The sequence below is a fragment of the Sorex araneus genome, chromosome 11, assembly GCF_027595985.1.
Source record: "Sorex araneus isolate mSorAra2 chromosome 11, mSorAra2.pri, whole genome shotgun sequence".
NCBI classification, from domain to species: Eukaryota; Metazoa; Chordata; class Mammalia; order Eulipotyphla; family Soricidae; genus Sorex; species Sorex araneus.
This window is the reverse complement of record NC_073312.1, coordinates 16,749,296-16,770,329: the sequence shown is the minus strand read 5'-3', so window position 1 is coordinate 16,770,329 and position 21,034 is coordinate 16,749,296. Positions and strand designations below refer to the sequence as shown.

The 21,034-nt window shown below is 37.5% G+C and overlaps 1 protein-coding gene across 2 annotated transcripts in view; it reads left to right on the top strand.

Annotated features, from left to right (window-relative positions):
• The window catches only part of MXI1 (MAX interactor 1, dimerization protein), a 90,335-nt gene that overhangs the window by 20,848 nt on the left and 48,453 nt on the right, over nt 1-21,034 (top strand). For both annotated transcript variants that reach the window (XM_004611926.2, XM_055119643.1), the window contains exon 2: nt 779-911. In XM_004611926.2, coding sequence (XP_004611983.1) covers nt 779-911 — 133 coding nt within the window. The remainder of the gene's footprint in view (nt 1-778; nt 912-21,034) is intronic.

Genomic DNA, 21,034 nt, shown 5'->3' with positions numbered 1-21,034 from the left:
CGGCGTGTGTGTGGGGGGGTGGGGGGGAGCCGGTGCGCTGCTGTGCCTGTGGCAGTAGGAGGCGGAGCGAGGGGGAGGCTTGTGGGGGGCCTGAGAGGGGGCGGTGCTGGGAGTGGAGGTGAGGCTGAGGACTCGGAGGGAAGCGGGGAGGAAGAGAGAGCCGCCCCGGAGGAGGGTGCAAGCAGCCCAGAGAGGTGGGAGGGGAGGACTCAGGGACCGCCTGCGTTTGAGAGCTGGTGAGGAGAAGGGAGCCCTTTAGGGGAGGAGACCAAAGGAGACAGACTCCCAGGGAGTAGGGACCCTGGGAACCGTCAGAGGAGGAAACGGCCTAAGATACGGTAAGATTAAATTATGTGGCGTTCATAGATATGCGGGGGCTCTAGAGAAACTTCTAGCATGGGAAGACATTGAAGGAAAAAGAGGATCGGGCACAAATGGAGTCATTGAAGTGAGTGATAACTAGTCTCAGGTATTGGGCGTTTGTGTCAAAGAATTCTTGGCGACAAGGGTTTAGGGGAGCAGGGAGAAACTGCTTGTTTGGAGGAGATATTGGTACATCTTGCAAGCGGAGGGTTGAGTTAGTATATAGTTTCAGAATGAATGTCTAGGCAGAACTGGGAATTTTATCTTCCAGCCAAAAATGATGGAAAAAATTTTGCCTCTTTTCCTTTTCTTATTTTCAGCAACTGTTCTTGCAAGGACTTAAGATTTGTGGATTCATGGATTTGGGATGTTCTTCTTATATATATATATTTTTTTTCTTGTTATCTCCTTATAGAGTGTGAACATGGCTATGCTTCCACATTTCCCTCCATGCCAAGCCCCCGACTGCAGCATTCAAAGCCCCCACGGAGATTGAACCGGGCACAGAAACACAGCAGTGGAAGCAGCAACACCAGCACTGCCAACAGGTAGCCAGCTGGGGGGATTCAGAAAGGGTAGCAGGGAATGGGTTGGGAAATGCACATTCTGCAGAAGTACAGGCTCTACCAGCTCAGTTTCTAAAGCACTCTGGAGTAACGCTTAACAACCAAAATGGTTCCTTTTAGCAGCATCCCTAGGATTTGTCCCTTTTAAAGTTAGTAGAATCTAGGAGTCATAACCTGACTTTGTGCAGAAGTGAAAAAATCTGGAAAGACAACAAAAGAAGTTTTTTCTAAGTCTTTGAAGATGGGGAAAATCTATAATGTGGCAGCAAGTGTCTGTGCATGCAACTACATTCTAATAAAAAATTACCTCGGATCAGCTTAAACTTTGATGGTTCAGGAATTTTAAAAAATCATAAACAGCTTGGGAAGGAGTTAAAGAATGAAAGGAAAATCAAGGGTTTTGTTAAAAGAATATTTTGACAGAGCAGGAAGTTAGCAGGCATGATCTATTTGCCACTTGCAGTTGAAGGGGGAAGACCATGCTTTGAAAGTTTTGCCTCTTTAATGATAAGATTATTGACTGGGTATGGAAGTTTCTGAAACTTAATTATTTTTTTAAAGATAGAAAAGTTTATTGAAATGTAGAAGAGAGAGAAACTCTCCAATTAGGGAGAAATTTGGTTTAAGACCTAGTACTGGTACAGCGGGTCGGGTGTTTGCCTTGCATGCAGCCTGTCTAGGTTTGATCCCCCAACATCCCATATGGTCACCTGAGAACTGCCAGGAGTGATCACTGAACATACAGCCAGGGGTAAACCCTGAACACAACTGGGTATGGCCAAAAATCCAAGCCAAATAAAAACCCTGCCCATTCTGCATCTCTGACCTCACTGAGGTTAACTAGGATTCTTTTACCTTCAACTTTAAAAAAAGTCTGTATCTTTCCCTTTTTTGATTTTCCATTAAGTCTATTATTTAACTATTTTTTTTTTTTTGGCTTTTTGGGTCACAACCGGTGATGCACACAAGGGTCACTCCTGGCTCATGCACTCAGGAATTAACTCCTGGCGGTGTTCAGGGGACCATATGGGATGATGGGAATCAAATCCGGTTCAGCCGCCTGAAAGGCAAACACCCTACCCCCTGTCCTATCGTTCCAGCCCTAATTTTAACTTTTGACTAGAGTGATAACTTGAAGGTCTGGAGCACATGCTTTGCATGCAGGAGTCCCACTCTGATCCTTGACGTCTTTAGTCCCCTAAGTACTGTTATGTGTGAATCCTAACAGAATTTTTAAAGTATACTATATTTATGTTTGAATTTAGAGAATATATTGTAGCTTTGGGGTGAAAAAAATGAAGAATTATATGCAGCATTTAAAAGAATAATTAAAAGAAAATTACTATTTACATAATTTTATTGCCCCTCATGGTTTTTTTGGTTAAGATATCAACAGTTAAGACCAATATTTAGGAACTTATGTCTTTCAGTGGTCAAAGAGAGTTAAAAAAAATCTCAGGATCAGGAGGCAATAGCAATAGCACAGTGGTTAGCTGCTTTCCTTGCACACAGCTGACCGGGTTCAATCCCCAGCATTTCATATGGTCTGAGTGATTGCTCAGTTCAGAGCCAGAAGTAAGCTCTGAGTTCCCTGAGCCCCACCTGGAGTGATCCTTAAGTTCAGAGCCAGAAGTAAGCTTTGAGTTCTGCCAGGTTTGGCTCCAAAACAAAGAAAATCTCAGAATCAAGGGAAGACACAGAAAATTGTATCTAGTTTTCAACATGCTACAAATATTAAGTCCTTCATATTTCCTACTAATTAGATGTATGATATCATTAGATGTTTTTCTCAAGTGACTGTTATTTAACAAGTTCCCCTCTATGCCTCAAGTTTTGTGACACTGACTTTAATTGATAATTTTAGAGATAAGTTACTTTATTAGTTATATGGATACTTTTTCATCAGTGCAGAAGTGGTGTTATTATTACTAAGAGCTGGAGAATTACAGGGACATAATAGGCCATTTATTGTTTTTCCTTTTTAAAAAAAAATTTAAATTTTATTGAATCACCGTGAGATAGTTACAAGTTTTCATGTTTGGGTTACAATCTCACAATGATCAAACACCTATCCTCCACCAGTGCACATTCCCCACCACCAATATCCCAGATATGCTCCCCCTTTCCCACCCTCCCCCTGCCTGTGTGGCAGACAATATTCCCTATACTCTCTCTCTACTTTTGGGCATTATAGCTTGCAACACAAACCATGTATTTTTAAGTTGTGTCAGTTTTTGTTAACAGGTCATTTATTGACTTGTTACACTTGCTCAGTTTAGGTTTTTACTAAGTGTTTTTCTTTCATTCTGTTAGGATTCTACCATTGTATGTAAATGACAATGCTAATTACTATATATTCTAGTACAGCACTTTAGAAAATTTGTAAAAGTACAAGCGTGCCATATTATGTTCATACCATGCAAGAGAAAATAACTTATACATTGGACCACCTAAGACTAAGAAAGGAATTGCTCATGTGAGTATAAGGGTATAAAATAAAAAGAGGAGAGGGAGAAAAATAAATTTTGCATATATTAAACTCTACCCATGTGTGGGATTTAGGCTTGGGCCTTTATATATGAGAACCGCTATGTGAAAATAAGACACTAGAAATTATTTATCCTAAATTTTACTTAAAAAATCTGCTCCATGAAGTAGGAGAGCCAAAAATCTAATGCTGGAGTGCTTGAGAAATAGTTTTGTTATTTCATTTGATTGAGATTCTGTACTCTCCTTGTTAACTTTATTCCTTGTATTAAATTTAATAAAAATTTTATATACTGAGTACATAATACAGGAAGAAAGGCTTGTAAAAAATTTCTGTTGTCTGAAATAAGAAAATGGATATTTTTGAAAGTATACACACATATACACACATACATACATATCTTATATTTTGATTAAAACTGATATAGAATTTATTACTATTATTCATCTTTAACATTAATTTTATATATTATAACATTAATTTTTCTGATATAATAGCATTTTGAGGTATAATGTTGAGGGGCTAAAGTGATAATACAGCGGGTAGGACGTTTGCATTGCACATGGCCAACCCAGTTTTGATTCTTGCCATTCCATATATCCTTCCAGACCAGGGGTAAGTCCTGAGCACTGCTGTGTGTGGCTTTCAAATTATGTTAGTATTGTTCTTATGTAGTTTACCAGATATGTGATGTGTGCTGTCATGTTCTATTTTCCACTAAAATCAAGATTTTTTTCATACCATCCCCTAAATAAACTCAGGGTTTATGTTAATATTTAATTAAAGCTACTTCCAGCCCCTTTGGCCACAGGCTCGGAAGTAGTTCCTGAGACACACCACGTGTGACCTCAAAATAAATAAGTTTGCCGTTGTTGGGTATCTTGAGGATGTATTAATCTGTGAAATCATCATTTGAAGAGACGTCCAAGATGACACCTTGTAAGCTATCAGGATAACTCTTCTGTTCTGATTTAGGAAACCTTTTACCAGAATATTGAATAGATGAGGTATAAGAGGGGATTTAAGTTTTCATCAGGTATTGCTCTCTCCTTTATGTTATGTTATTTTTTTTTTTTGCTTTTTGGGTCACACCTGGCGATGCACAGGGGTTACTCCTGGCTCTGCACTCAGGAATTACCCCTGGCCATGCTCAGGGGACCATATGGGATGCTGGGATTCGAACCCGGGTCAGCCGAGTGCAAGGCAAATGCCCTACCCGCTGTGCTATCTCTCCAGCCCCTTCTCTCTCCTTTATGAAGGTGCAATATGAACACCCTTTTTATGATTAAAGTACATGCTTCTAGAGATGGTAAATAATTTGCTCATGTCTTATGGCTATAAGTATGGTTAAGATTAGTCTCAAGATGGATTTTAAGCAGTATATATGTTATTCTAACTTAACAGGACCATTAACTGCTTTCTTTCTTAGATTTCCCCTTACAAACAATTGAATTACCTCCTTTTAGGTATAGCACAATTTACTGTCATTTCCTTAGTGAAAACATTTCACATATAAATCTAATTAAAGATGGTATGTTTTGATAGAATTTAGTGCCAAATCTTACTTTTGCTCAATAGTGCTTGATAATCTAAGTGTGTATTTTTTTTCATTAGATTACTTTTTCCATTTTGGCTTTCTACAGTTTAAAATACTGGCAGTCTTTTTCTCTCATGTGTGTGTGTATGTATGATCTTCCTTACCATCTAGGGCAAGCTACTGAGAGTATCTCGCCCACATAGCAGAGCCTAGCACGCTACCTGTGGTGTATTCAATATGCCAAACACAGTAACAACAAGTCTCACAATGGAGACATTACTGGTGCCTGCTCAAGCAAATCGGTGAGCTTGAGCTGATGACAGTGACAGTGACCTATTCAGGTGACTTCATTATTTATGCAACTATAAGAGTTTTTTCTTTTTTTTTTTTTCTTTTTGGGTCACACCTGGCGATGCACAGGGGTTACTCCTGGCTCTGCACTCAGGAATTACCCTGGCCATGCTCAGGGGACCATATGGGACGCTGGGATTCGAACCCGGGTCGGCCGCGTGCAAGGCAAACTCCCTACCCGCTGTGCTATTGCTCCAGCCCCAAGAATTTTTTCTTTCTTTGCTATAGATTTGCATCCTGTGGTAAGCTCCAAGAAAATCTAAAAGCTAAGTGATTTTGTTTCAGGACCACTGTACCAAAATAAAAACAAAAAAACCTATTGTGGACAGTGGAGCTAGTGCTAAACCTGCCCTTGGCTACAGTAGCAAGGTGTTTTACTGGTGCTGCCATGGGCCAACTTGTCTGAAAAAAAAAGTGTGAAATTATACATTGTACTGCTAAAATTAACTTAAATAAATAAATACAAATAAAAACCCGCCATCCATTTTGAACAATTCTTTTCATGGTGGACTGGAGAGATAGCATAGCGGGTAGAGCATTTGCCTTGCACGCGGCTGACCCGGGTTCGATTCCTCCGTGCCTCTCGGAGAGCCCGGCAAGCTACTGAGAGTATCCCACCTGCACGGCAGAGCCTGGCAAGCTCCCCATGGCATGTTCAATATGCCAAAAAACAACAACAAGTCTCACAATGCAGACATTACTGGTGCCCGCTCGAGCAAATTGATGAACAACGGGATGACAGTGCTACAGTGCTACCTCTAGGGAGGGAACTATATTATTTTTTATTTTTATTTATTTTTTAATTTTTTAATGAATCACTGTGAGATAGTTAGACTTATAAACTTCCGTGCTTATGTTCAATCATACAATAATCGAGTACCCATCCCTCCACCAGTGCCCATTCTCCACCACCAATATTCCCAGTATTCCTCCTACCACCCCAACCCATTCCACACCCCCATCTGTGTGGCAGGCAAATTTGGGAGGGAAATATATTATTAAGAAAACATTTAAATATATTTTAATTTTAATTATGATAAACAGCATATGAAAAAGAACCTGATTGGATGTGAGGGGGATGAAGAGATAGCTCAACAAAGTATAGAGCCTGTCCTTTGCATATGGAAGCCTTGGGTTTGATCCCTAGTAGTCCCCCTGGACTACTAGTCCTTTAATGTACACTATCTTATTTGAATTTATGAACAGTTCTGTGATATAAGGTGTAATTATTTTTTCTATTGTTATTAGTTTTTGTGAAGAAATTGGGTCGGCATGCAAAGTAAATTCCACAGGTAGAACTAGGAGCTGAAGGAAATTCCTGGGATTTGTTTTTCTGGGATCAACAAACAGTTCTCAGCAATAATTTACTTTAAAACTAAGTCTCAGGGGCTGGAGCGATAGCACAGCGGGTAGGGCGTTTGCCTTGCACGCTGCCGACCCGGGTTCTAATCCCAGCATCCCATATGGTCCCCTGAGCACCGCCAGGGGTAATTCCTGAGTGAAGAGCCAGGAGTAACCCCTGTGCATTGCCGGGTGTGACCCCAAAACCAAAAAAAAAAAAAAAAAAAAAAAAAAACTAAGTCTCAGTGATTCTAACCTGAAAATTATGTGTTAGTGATCCACTTTCTGCTCTGCCAAATACCTGAAATGTGGCCTGCACCTGCTGCTTTAATGTCTTCCTACTAGCTCTCTTTTGCAGTTTTTGCAATTTGCTTCTTTTCTCACTGCAGCAAAACTGTTCTCTTTAAGATAATTAGTAACCAAATTTATTGAACTTAAAATGTGAACATGGAATTGTTGATATATGTGTTCCCCTACAATGCTTAGGTGCTTAGGGCATACTTGGAAAGATTTTAGCATATAATGAAATGGTAAATAAATGTGGGCCAGAGAGACATTACAGCACTTACCTTGCATGCAGCCAATCTGAGTTTGAACTCTGGCACTACATATGCCCTGAGCACACCAGAAGTGATCCTTGAGCACAGAGCCAGGAGTAAGTTATGAGCACTACCAAATGTGTCTCCTCAGGAAAATGTAAAAAATATTATAAGCAGGAACATTTTGTATGAAAAATGATAGTACAGAAAGTTAGATTTATAGAAAAAGATTAAATTGGTTATTGTGGGAATGTTACAGATTCACAGTATATGCGTGTTCATTTATTAATATGCATTTTAAGAGAGGCAGGTATTCCATAGTTCAGTATTATAGTGAAATTCCTTATGTTTTACCTAAGTAATTTCTTAGACAATACTTGTTTACAGATAATTTTGTTATTAATGTCACTTGTATGTATTTCTTGGGAAAATTATCAATTTTCTTTTATTTGGCTATATGATATTGAATAATGATAAGATCTCTTATGGTTTATTTATTTTTCCCTTTGTTTATTCTAAGAAACACTTCATAGTTTTGAAAAAACATTATGTAAACACCATTTATGATGATACCTTTGAAATAGGTATTTTTTAATTCATTATCATCATCATTATCATCCCGTTGATTGTTGATTTTCTTGAGCAATCTCCATTCTTCCTAGTGCTGAGATTTTAGCAGCCTCTCTTTACTCTTCCTTCCCAACGATGCCTCATTGGAGGCTCTTTCAGGGTCAGGGGAATGAGACCATGTATTTTGATAAAGTAACTTATTTTCCTTTCTTGTTCAGGCATCAGGATTTACAAAAGTATTAATATTATAGTTTCTGGAATATAATGTTGCTGTGTACCTCATCTGCCACAAGAGATTTTCCTTTATTCTTATTTCGGTTAATTTGACAGGGATAATTTAGGATTCTCTTTGAAAAACTGGAAAGAGCCTTTCTTTTTATGAAGTAAGAGACTAGAACAGAGGTTCCCAAATCCAAACTTATTTGGCCTACTTCCCCTTTTCAGGAAAAAAAAAATTCAGCCCTCCTTTAGAGGACTAGAAGGTAGACTTAAAGAAGTCTACTTTTTTTTATGCAAACAAACAGAAAGCACTCCTTCTACTGCACCTGATGCTGCTATCACTCCTGAATTGTAAATAATGGACTAGAGGCAAAATAAAATGTAGTAAATTGTCTTAGTATTAGAATATACCATTTAAGGTGTTAAATATATTTTGTATACTTATCTTCTATATGAATAACAATAAAAGTGTTAATTCATTTTCCACAAAAACTTCTATGCTGAGTCATTATCATCAATCTGTTAGAGTTGGTTTATTTAGTCTTTGATGGCAAGAGTCAGTGTGCCTCAGAATTTAAAATTTAGTCCTTTAGGCATGGCTTTAAAAATAATTTGAGGGCAGACGAGTGCATGCTTTGTATGTGGAAAACTCAGGTTTGGCTATTGCAAACCACAATACCCAAAAAGAGAGAGAGAACAAAAGGGAATGCCCTGCCACAGAGGTGGGGTGGAGTGGGGGGGGATACGGTGGTGATGGTGAGAGGGATACTGGGATCATTGGTGGTGGAGAATGGGCACTGTTGGAGGGATGGGTATTCGATCACTGTATGACTGAAACACAAACACGAAAGTTTGTAAGTATGTGACTGTACCTCACTGTGATTCACTAATAAAAAAAGAGTAAATTTTGAATTTTATTTTGTACCATTAAAAAAAAAAAGACTCAGGTTCAGTCCCTTGCACTGCATATTTTACTAGCACTGACAGCACTGAACTAGGAATAGACTCTGGGCACCTCGGAGTGTGGCACCCTAACAAAAAATAAGTGAAAAATTACATAAAGTTATTTGATATAAGTAATAGTTCAACGTATTGCCCAGTTGTCCTTTGTGGAGCAGGTTACATTTCCGAAAATAACACAGTAAGTCCCTTGAATACTGCTAGATATAATCTCCCATCTCACAAAAGTGGTGTTGGGGGTAATTGTAAAAAAGCATATGAATCTCATTTTTCCCTTATGGAATGATTAGTAGAGGCTTACCAGCAGTTCTAAGTCTAATATTTTATGGACTTGATCATAAATACTATATTTGATATGGCTATTTAAAGAAATAAGTAACTTGGATGATAATGGAAAAGTATAAAAAGTGTGAAATTCTACCCAGTAAGATCAAGATCTTTTTTCTACATGTCTATGCAAAAGATTTGAGTGTAGTCAGAGTTATTCATAGTTACCCAAAAGTGGAAGCAACAAAATTGTCCATCAGCTAGTGAATGTATAAATAAAACAGTAATTCAAACAATAGAGTACTACCTAACATAAAAAAGAAATGCTACTCATATGTACAACAAAATGGATTGAGCACAGAATAGGATGTAAGCTGTCAAATACATAAGAATGCAAACTTTGTAATAACATTATATAAAATTTATCTTAAAAAGGGGGCCAGAGAGGAAGCACATTGGTAAGGTACTTCTCTTGCACATGGCCAACTTGGGTTTATCCTGGCAACCAATATGGGTCCCCCAAACCCTCCAAGAGTGATTCCTGAGCACAGGGCTTGGAGTAGGTCCTGAGAACCACTGGGTGTGGCCCAGAAATAAACAAAAAAGGCAGCACTGCAGAGATGGGAAACACATCTAGGGGTGGGAACAAGGACTGATTGCAACTGCATATGTTGGAACTTTCTTCCGTGATGTTGTGATAGAATTGTTCTAAAACTAGATTGTGGTAAAGGTTATACAACTGCCTGACTTGACTGAGGATCATTAACTGTGTAAAATGGGTGAATTTTATAGAATGTAAATATTAACTTTTTTCTTTTTTTAAAAGATTGCTGTTATTTATTGCAGTAAGTTAACGGAGAGTCGTAAATGGGTGACAAAAGCCGAAAAGAATTACAGGTGGAATGAATGAACATTAAGCAGTGATTTCTTTAAAACTTCAAATAAACCAGTAAGAGATTAAAAGTGGTTAGTGGAAGAAATTAGCCCTCAGAACCAGAAGATTCCGTTATCTTCAGTTATTTCTCCTCCTTTTCAGCCTTTAAGATTCACTTTTCCATGTGTTATACTTTCCTTAGGGAAAAAAAAAGTGATTAACTTCCAAAACATGGACTTTACTTAATTATGGTTAGTGATATTATGGCACCATTCATTTTTTTGCACCAGCATGTTTATTTTATGCCTCTTTCCTAAAATACTGAGTTACAATTTGGAAGTCAAGTGATTTAGGAAATCATTGATACTTATCCTATTTTTAAAGGTTTTTAGAATGTTGCTCTGTAATGGAATGTTATTAATAATTAGTTGGTCAAGTTGTTCTCTTAGAAGTCCTGGTTTAACTTTTGAAACTATACTAAGAAAAATAATTTTAAACTTTATAATTCTCTGTTGTTTTCAATATTGCTTTCTCACCTAAGGTGTGGTTATTTCACTTCTTAGGTGAGAGTGAATATGTTCAGTATCTACTATGAAATGGTTCCAGGAGTCCTGTGGATGCCAAAATCAAGCTCCTTATGGAAAATGGAATATTTTCATATTCTCCTATAAATACTGTAAATCTTTAGATTACATGATACCCAATGTAAATGCTATATAGTTGCTGTACTGTATCTTTTAGACGATAATGACAAGAATATTTTTTCAGTACATACATAGCCATTGTAGACTTAGCTACAAAGCACGTAATTTGGTTGAAACTTGTGGATGTAGAACCCACCAATATGGAGTACCGGTGCTTAAGGATCACTCAGAGGTGCTCAGGGGACCACATAGGATACCAGGAAACAATATGGGGTCAGCTGCATGCAAGACAAGGACTATACCCCCTGCACTGTCTCTCTGGCCTCAGGAATTCTCTTTGTAAATTATGCACTTTATTAGTAAGTTATATTATTAAGTCTTTTTCAATAAGGAATTAATATTTTACTTATTCCTGAAGACTGGTAAATTATATTATTTCAGAATGAGATTTATTGCTGTTTTAAAATGATTTTATTGGGATATTAGCTTCTTTTAGTTTCTTGAATTCACTCGTTGTTTTGGGGACCACACTAGTAGTGCTTCTGCCTGTTTCTAGCTCTGTGCTGAGAATTACCCTCCTGGTGCTAAGAGGACCATGTCGTGCTGGGGACAAACTTGGTCCCCAGCATGTAAAGCATGTGTTCAGCCTGTTGAACTCTCTCTCTGGTACTGGTATATGATTTTCATATAATACAGTTCCCCAATTTTTTGTGTGTTTTTTTTGGGGGGTCCACACCCAGCGATGCACAGGGTAACTCCTGGCTCTGCACTCAGGAACCACCCCTGGTGGTGCTCGGGGGACCATGTGGGATGCTGGGAATCAACCCTGTCGGCCGAGTGCAAGGCAAACGCCCTACCCGCTGCGCTATCACTCCAGCCCCCTCATGCTTCCTATATCTTAGAATTTTTGGCATATTTCTTGATCATTTTTTTTTCTTGGACAGGGAAGATGACTCCAAGGGCTAGAACCCATGCTTTACATGCAGGAGCCTCAGGTTGAAATCCTAATATTGACTGGTCCCCTGAGAACTTCTGGAAATAATCCCGGAGCACCTCTTCTAGGTGTGGTCCAGATGGTGGGTGAAGCTCACCATATTGCAAACCATTGTTCAATTGCTTTTTATCTAGTTTACTCTTTATCTAGTTTCTTAAGGTGGAATGTTATACCACAGACTTTTTATTCTTCCATCTCCAGTATCAGGATTTAAAGTTAAGCATTTTTCTTTATTGTTTCAGCTGCATCCAACATTTTTTAATGTTTCATTTCTTTTCACCTAGCCGAATGTATTTTCTAATTTTTTTGTGATTTGTTAATATATGACCTTTCATTTTTTTGAGTTTAATTTGGATAGAAAAAATATATAACTTTAAGAGGCCAGAGTGATAGTACAGTGGATAGGGTGCTTGCCTTGCACATGAACTACCCAGGTTCAATCTCCAGCACCCCATATGGTCCTCTGAGCTCTGCCAGGAATCTTTCCTGAGCACAGAGCCAGGAATCAACCTTGAGTACCGCTGAGTGTGGTGCGAAAACAAACAAAAAATTTAAAATTACAAATAAACTGCTTTTTAAAGAAGGCAGACTTTGACTTCTGGACTTTTTTTTCTAAAAGAAAAACTTAAAATGTAAACATTTCTCTGGAAACACTGCTTTTAGCCATAGCTAATAAAATTTTATATGTTGTATTAATCATTCATTTCGGAATATTTTATATTTGTGAAATTTCTTCATTGACCTGTGGCTTATCTCCCAAACATTATACTTTTTCTAGTTACCTTATGGTTTTTTAGCTTATTTTCAATGTGCATTAAGAGCTTAACTCTGTATGAGTTTTAGTGTTTATAAACTTGTTGAAATTATGCTTTGCTAAGTATGTAATTTAACAATCTTAAGGATATTTTTGTGGTGTGCCAGAAAGTTTGTCAAGAAACTCATTAAGTTAGGGCCAGAGAGATAGTCCAGGGGTTAAGGTGCTTGTACTGGTTCCATCCTGTATGATTCCAGGAGCACCGACAGGAGTGACCCCTGGGAAAAGAGCTAGGAATAGTAAGCCCTGAGCACCCTCCCCCTTAAAAATGTCCCTTAAATTACTGTGTTTGACATGTTGGGAATAAAAACGGACTTAAAAAAATTGGCCTACACCTAATAGTGCTCAGAGACTTTTTCTAGAGGTGTTTGAGGGATCAATCATATAGTACTTGCAGATTAAACCCAGGCCTTCTGCATGCAAAGCATGCACTGTAGCCTGGCAAGCTATTTTTGTTTTGTTTTATTTTTGGGTCACACCTAGCGATGCTCAGGGGTTACTCCTGACTCTGCTCTCAGGAATTACTCCTGGCAGTGCTTGTGAGGATCATCTGAGATTCTAGGTCTTGAACCCGGGATCTGCATACTATTTTCCTGACACTGCATGTTAAACTATTTATCTGGTCCCACAGGCCAACTTTTACTAAATTCAACTCATATATATTTAAAAAAATTCTTCTATTGAAAAATTTCATCCAGACACATGTACAGAACCTAAGTATGCCATTTGGGGCATACAAAAGAGATAAAATATTACACCATTTTCTTAGATGTCCTTCTTGTCATAGTTTTTATTCACATGTCACCTCACTGAAACAACCACTTTTCTGAGTTTTGTTAATATATAAATAACTTTTGCCAATTTTGTGCTTTATAAATGAATGGGTATATACGGTATATATTACTGTGTATCTCATTTTTTCCTCAACATGGTACTAAAACTGAAAACTCATCCACAACTTTGTAAAATAGTTCATTCTTATTGCTCAATAATGTTACATTGTATGACTTCCATAATTCATTCAGTCTACTATTGATGGGCATTTGAGTTGTTTCCAGTTTTGGGCTGGTTTGAAAAAGGATAACTATTGTTTAGTTTTTTTGTTGATGACCAGTTATACATGTATTAGTTTGGTGTATGCCTGTGAGTAGAAATTCTGAAGTAGAAATTCTAACTTTCTAACTAAGTTTTAAGGGAAAAAAATGTAGATTGTAGGTATTGTCGTACATCTTTGTTAGAAACTTGTTTTTAGTGTACCCGCCTTGTTGTACTTATGCTTTTGTCATTATTAAAAAAACACTATTTTTTATGAGGCATTTTTTCTAAAGTCTGCAGTGTTCATATTTGTCTTTAATGATTTTTAAAAATATGGACCATTAGAACAGGGATGTTGCTCCATTGTAGAGTCCCTGCCTTGCATGTGTGAGGCTCTAGATTCAGTCCCCAGCATTGCAAAAAATAATAGTAATAAAAAGAAAATAAAACTACCTTCGATAGAGACAAATGTACAGAATTACCTTTTAGTGGGTGAAGTGAGTGTTTGAGCCATACTTAGCTGTTCTCAAGGCTTGCTCCTTACTCCTAGCAGTGCTTGGAGGATGGTAAGCAGTGGCAGGGATCAAAGCAGTTGGTTGCTTGCAAGGAAAGTGACTTACCCCTTGTACAATCTCTCGAACCTCTTTTTTTGAAAGAAATATTTTATTACTAATTAACACCAATTAACATAGTTATAGTATTTTTCAAACTTTTTATACACTATATCAAAATTCTGTCTCATATATACACATGTATTTATAATGGCATACATGTATTACTGTACTACTACTTTATAAATGCGGAATAAAATTTTAAAAGAATAAGAGTAGAAAGTTTTTACAGTCTAATTCCAGTAGATTTTTCTTTTTCAGCCTCCTCAGCTATATACATTGAAAATCCCTGTTCTGATATAACAAAACTTTTCTGTTTTTCTTGCTTTTTCAGTATATGTCTAAGTAGTGTAATCTCTTTGTTTTGGGGCTGTATCCTGCAGTGATGCTCAGGTCTTAATCCTGGCTCTGCATTCTGAATTACTCCTGGTAGTGCTTAGGGGACCATATGGGATGCAGGGGATCGAACCTGGGTTGGCTGTGTTCAAGGCAAGCGCCCTGCCCACTGTACTATCACTCCAGCCACAGCAATATAGTCTTTCAACACATTTAGAACATAGTAATTTAGCTTCATAGCATGTGTTCTGCTCATTATATAGAAGGCAACATTTATTCAGGACTTTAGGATTAGGAGGTAGTTGAATGAAAATGTTAACCAAAGTGAGAGATGGCCTATAGATTAAACAAAGAGATCTTTTGCTAAAAGAGAAAATTAATTTGGGAATGAGGGATTTAATATTTTAGTTGAAACAATGTCTTCTTGTTTTATTGACTACTGACAAACTATATCCTAAATAATTAAAACTTTACATAGTAGAGCTGTATTATCAATTAAAAAATCACATTCAAATAGGAAATCTCATAAGGGATATTACTTGTGAAAAGGGTTACCTATGATTCAGTGATAAAATGACAGAAATGCCTTTCTATCCTTCCTTGGAAATTGTTAGGCATTTAGATTAGAAGTACCTGAAAAGAGATGATTTGTGCATGCTCTCAAAGGTATATTTTATTTGAAGAAGTAAATGGGCTAAACACATGGGGTATTCAGAAGATCTCATTGAATATTTTAATAACACACTATTCAAAGGGCTTGGCTGAACTCAGAGAAGCAAAAGTTACTTTTTTTCTGAGAGTGCCACACCCTACACTTTGTCCTGTCTTAAGAGCTGATTAATTGGTCAAAATTATCTAGTTTTTATTTCAGTTTCCTTTTTCATCACTATGTTGTTCCTTGGACTTTACAACTCCTAAGCTTATTTGCTTAGGCCATCCTTTCCACTTGTAATGCCCTTCCTCTACTAGGGTCAGATTCTACTAGTATTTAATGTACTCATCATTTACTTCCTAGACCAAGTACTGCTTTTTTCTCAAGCTTTTGTTGGTAGTACCATTTGGAAATAAAATTGGTAAGCTTAAAGGAATAAACTCCTTTAAATTCCCTCATTGCTTTATATTTACTTGATGTATATATATATATATATATATATATTCTTAGTTATAATTATTCCTTCACATACTTTGATTTACCTGTTGGAGGCTTCCTGCAGCTTGAGACAGTCTTGAACGTGGGAAATATTCTGTATTAACTTGCTATTACAGGCCAAAGGTGTGAGGATGGGGGACAGTGGTAGGGACAGCAAAGAAGTAAACACTACTGGGATGTCTTTTTTTTTTTTTTAAAATAGAGGAGCATAACGATATGGTAAGGAAGAGTACATATATGGCCCAGGGAGATAATATGCTTTGCATGAGGGGAGGCCTGGGGTTCAATTCTCAGCATTATATAAGCCTTTAAACACTACCGGGAGTGTCTGCCCTGGTCACTAAGTTGAATTGCATCTTAGCACCAGCAGGTGTGAAGGGAAGGAAAGGGAAGACTAGATTTAGTTGTTTCTGCTTCTTGATGTTTGAAAGTCTTGTTAAATTTTACTGCTGTTCTTCCTAGATTTGGCATATGTTTCCTGGTTTGGAAAAAAGTTTAATAATTCTGGCTATTAATGTTATTACTTATAAATATCTAAAGAAAATAATTTTTAAAGGAAGATTTTTAAATGTTTAAGAGGGTGGGACCTGCTGTTTTAATTTTATTCCTAGCAGTAAATAAAGTTATATTCTTTTGGTGCTAGCTTTGATAATAAATTAGTATAATAATGGAATTAAGTAGTTGGTTATCTTTGGCTAATATTATCTTTTGCATTTATGACAATATTTAGGATCATCACACTGGCTAGCTGTAATGATCCTATATATTGTGATGATCATCACTGTCTATATAAGTATATTCACAAAGAGCCAGAAGTTAGCCTTGACCACAGCTGGATATAATCCCCAAACAGAAACAAACCCCAGAAAAATAGCTTATCTCAAAACAGATTGTTTTCTTTTACTGACTCTTACTGTTTTTGGTTTTCTTGTTCTAATTTTTTTCAGTTAAAGATTAAACCAAAAATTACCCATCAAAAGAAGGTGGGAATCAAATTTTCCATTCTGATGTGAGCAATATTTTTGCTTTAAATAACCTCAAATGTTATGTACTTATGTTCTAACTTACTTTTTCCCATGAAATAAATGTTTGGCATTCATTCAAACAACAGCAAAAGAGAAACTTTTTCTTCCTTTTGTTGGCTCTTTCAAGCAATGTTCAGGGACCCCAGGACAACTTGACTAACAAGGTCATTGCTACTCAGGCCCAGCAGTGCTCTGGAGCTATCAGGGTTACCCCTACTGGTGGTGCTCAGGGGCCATGCAGTGCTAGGACAACAATAAAAGCCAGGAATTTAATAGCATAGGGCAGGTCATACAGAAAATTAAGGAAACACAGGCCCTAAATGATAAATTAGGTGAGTTGAATTTAATAGATATTTATAATAGATATTTATGGAGCATTTCACCCCAAATCAACAAGGATACACATTTTTCTCAAGTATACATAGGATTCTCAAGGATAAATTATATGTTAGGACATAAATCAAGACTCGATAAAATTGTGAAAATGAAATGCTACCAAGCAAATATTTGGATCATAATGATATGAAACTAGAAACTAACCAAAAGAAGAAAGGGAAAACCAATACAGTAAAGTGAAAGGTTAAAAGTTAATAGACAGAAATCGTTGCATTTCTTCATTAAGGTAACAAACTAGCAGAAATCTCATTTATAGTTGTATTAAAAAGGAATACCTAGGACTAAATTTAATAAAGGAGGTGAGAGGAATGTACACTGAAAACTTTAAGACATTAATGAAAGAAATAGAAAAAGACACATAGAAATAGATACTCCTTACTTACTGAGTGGGAGAATTAAACTTGTTAAAATGGCTATCTTACCGAAAGCTATATTGCTTTCGGTAAGATTCAGCGCAGTCGCTATCAAAATGCCAATGACAGACTAGGAGATAGCTCAAAGGGCTCATTTGCTTCCTAGGGCTAGTTTTCATGTATTACACGTGGGAGGCCCTGCCCAAGTGCCACAGTTCCCCACTGAGAGTGACTCAAGGAGCAAACCTGGAGTGGCCCTGAGCATTGCCTGATATGGCCCACAAACCCAAACCAATTCAAATCAGAAAAAAATGGACAAAAGCCCATCAAGATCCCAGTGATAGCAGAAACAGAATAAGAAATGAGCAGAGTTTATTTGGAACTTCAGAAGACCCTGAAGAGTCTAAAGAAATCCTAAGGAAAAAAAATGGAGAAACCATGCTTAACCACAGAGTAATAGTAATCAAAACCATGAATTAAACTAAAATAGATACACATATCAGTGGAATAGAATTGAGAACTCAGAAATAAAACCACAGGTATATAGACAACTTTTTTATGATGAAGGAGCTAAGAACATAAAACAGAGCAATGAAAAACTTTTCAGTAAATCATCTTGGGAAAACTGGACAACCATATGCAAAAGAATTAGTCAAAAAAAAAAAGAGTACTATCCAAGACCTACACAGAGATTAATTCTAATGGTTTTAAGGCTTTCAGATCTGTAACCATAACAAACATAGGAGAAAAGATAGGTAATAATGCTTTTTGATGGCAGTCTTAAAGATATCTTAGGGGATTTGACTTAAAGGACAAGGCAAAAAAAATTAAGTGGTACCACATTAAACTTAGACATTATATTCTTTTAAGTTTGTAACTACAAAAAGAAACTCATTCAAAGGTATTCTAGAGCTAAAGAGATAGTACAGAGGACAGGCCACTTCCCTAGCACCTGGGTTCCATCCAGGCCACCCTGAGCCCCACTGAAGTGATCTTTTAGTGCAGAGTCAGGAGTAAGCCCTGAGCACTGCCAGGTGTGACCTCCCCTCCCCCACCCTGTGCCCTCCCTCTTCTCCCCCCCAAAATGGGAGAAAATAATTACAAATCATACACCCAACAAGGGATTACTATCCAAAATACATAAAGAGTAAAGAGGAGTTATTTACCTGAGAAAATCTTAACAAGGAACCATCATGAATCACAGAACCTTAATTTAAAACATTTTAAATATGTAAATAACTCAGCAACAGTGAAACAACCTGATTCCTGATTTTTGTTTTTGGCTTTTGGGCCACATTTGGTGATGCTTAGGGGTTGGGTTACTCCTGACTCTGTGCTTAGGAATCATACCTGGCCATGTTCAGGGGACATGTGGGGTGCCCGGGATCAAATCCAAGACAAATGTCCTACCCAGCCCCACAACCTGATTTTTAAAATGAGCATATTTGATAGACACTTCTCCAAAGATACATCTCAGTAGACATGCAAACAAAATGTACGGACAAGGAAACATGTTCACTGTCTCATTATTACAGAAATGTGAACAAAATGGATTAGTGAGACATCGTCTCACACCTGTGAGTGACTATTATTCAAAAGACAAAAACAAGTGTTGTAGAGAGGATGTGGAGAGAAGGGAACCCTTGTATACCATTAGTGGGGTTATAAATTGGTGCAGCTATTATGGAAAATAGTAGGGAGAGTCCTCAGAGAACTCAGAGGGGCTGGAGAGAGAATACAGTGGTTAAGTTGTTTATCTTGTTCATAAATGACCAGAGTTTGATTCCCAGCATCATATATGGTTCCCCAACAACTTCCAGGAGTTGATCTCTGAATAGAGTCAGGAGTCAGCCCTACGTACAGTTGGATGTGGCTCAAAGGAAGGAAGTTCTGTATTATTTAGTTATCCCACTTCCATATATATTTACCCTATGAATATCAAAAATACTAATCAAAGAGATACCTGCACCCTTCTGTTTATTACAACAATCTTTGTGATCATTAAGAATTGAAAACAGGTTTGCTCTTCAAGCCTGTGTTTCTTCTTTGAACATGCATCTCACTATCTTGTCTATATGTAGCTTTGCTTCCTTGCATTTTTCACTTGGGAGAAGCCCGTGTTATCTCTTGGAAGTGTACTTCCTCTCATATTTCTAAGTAACTTTCATTCAACATAAACTATCTGGCTTCACTTAAAAAAATGTCGGAAAAAACTGAAGTGACCATTCAACAGGTGACTGAATAAAGGAGATGGGCACTATATATACACAGTGGCAAACTATTATTTTTTTTTTCTTTTGGTTTCTGGGCCCACTCAGCTGTGCTCAGGGCTTTCTCCTGGTTCTCTGCTCAGGCATCACTCCTGGCGAATATTGGGGAAACTATATGTGGTGCTGGGGGTTGACTCTGGAATTGCTGCACTCAAGGCAAGCACCCTACCTGTTGTACTATTGCTGTGGCCACTATTCAAATACTTGGTTGTTCCTATAGGGTATTAAGCTTGGTGAAACAAGTTATACTCATATGTGTTATTTGATTTCATTTGTATGTGGTACATAAAGAAGCAAAGTAGATAAGGATGAAATAAAACAAATTTCAGACTGAAAGACCAAATTATTAACTCCAGAAGGGAAGGAAAGGAGTGGGGAAAGGAGGGTAGGTAAATAGGGTAGCTCTATGTCAATTGTATTGTGAAGGATGGGATTAAACTTTTTCTGATGAGGTTAATATATATAGAGATGTTGATTTATAACTGTATATATCTGAAGCCTATATGGTTTTAATCTTGTTTTTTTAATACAAGAATTTTGAAGACTGAGAAAAAAATACCAGAGGATATAGCTTAGCTGTAGAGAGCCGCCTTTCTTACATGTCCTGAGTTTGATCCCCAGCACAAACCCACATTCACTGTATCACTGTCATCCTGTTGTTCCTCGATTTACTCAAGTGGGCACCAGTAACGTCTCTATTTCTCCCAGACCTGAGATTTTAGCAGCCTCTCCTTACTCGTCTTTCCCAACGATTGGAGGCTCTTTCAGGGTCAGGGGAATGAGACCTATCGTTACTATTTTTGGCATATCCAATACGGCATGGGTAGCTTACCAGGCTCTGCCCATGTGGGCGGGATACTCCGGTAGCTTGCCCGGCTCTCACGAGAGGTGTGTGTGTGTGTGTGTGTGTGTGTGTGTGTGTGTGTGTGTGTGTGTGTGTGTGTGTGTGTGTATACTCACAGACCCACATTGTTGAATACAATTCCCAAGTGTGCTACTATGATTAAGGACAACAACAAAGGAAAGGAAAAGGGGAAATGAAGACAAAGAAAAGAAACATGTGTACTTAAACATGTTTGGTATAAGAGTAAGTCTTTTTGACCTCTTTGAGTTTCAGTATTTTTCTTTCTAAAACAGGTCACTCTAGAGATAAAGTGCTATCATGTGTATTAACTGTTTAGCACAAAAGCACATCCTGTGTAGCAGACACTGTACTTATTCAATAAGTATTAAAACAAATACTGACTTTTTTTTTTTAAAGTCACTGAAAGAAGACCGTGGTTAACATTTATTTAAAGGAAATTTTGTTTTTATTTTTTGGTTACCAGTGC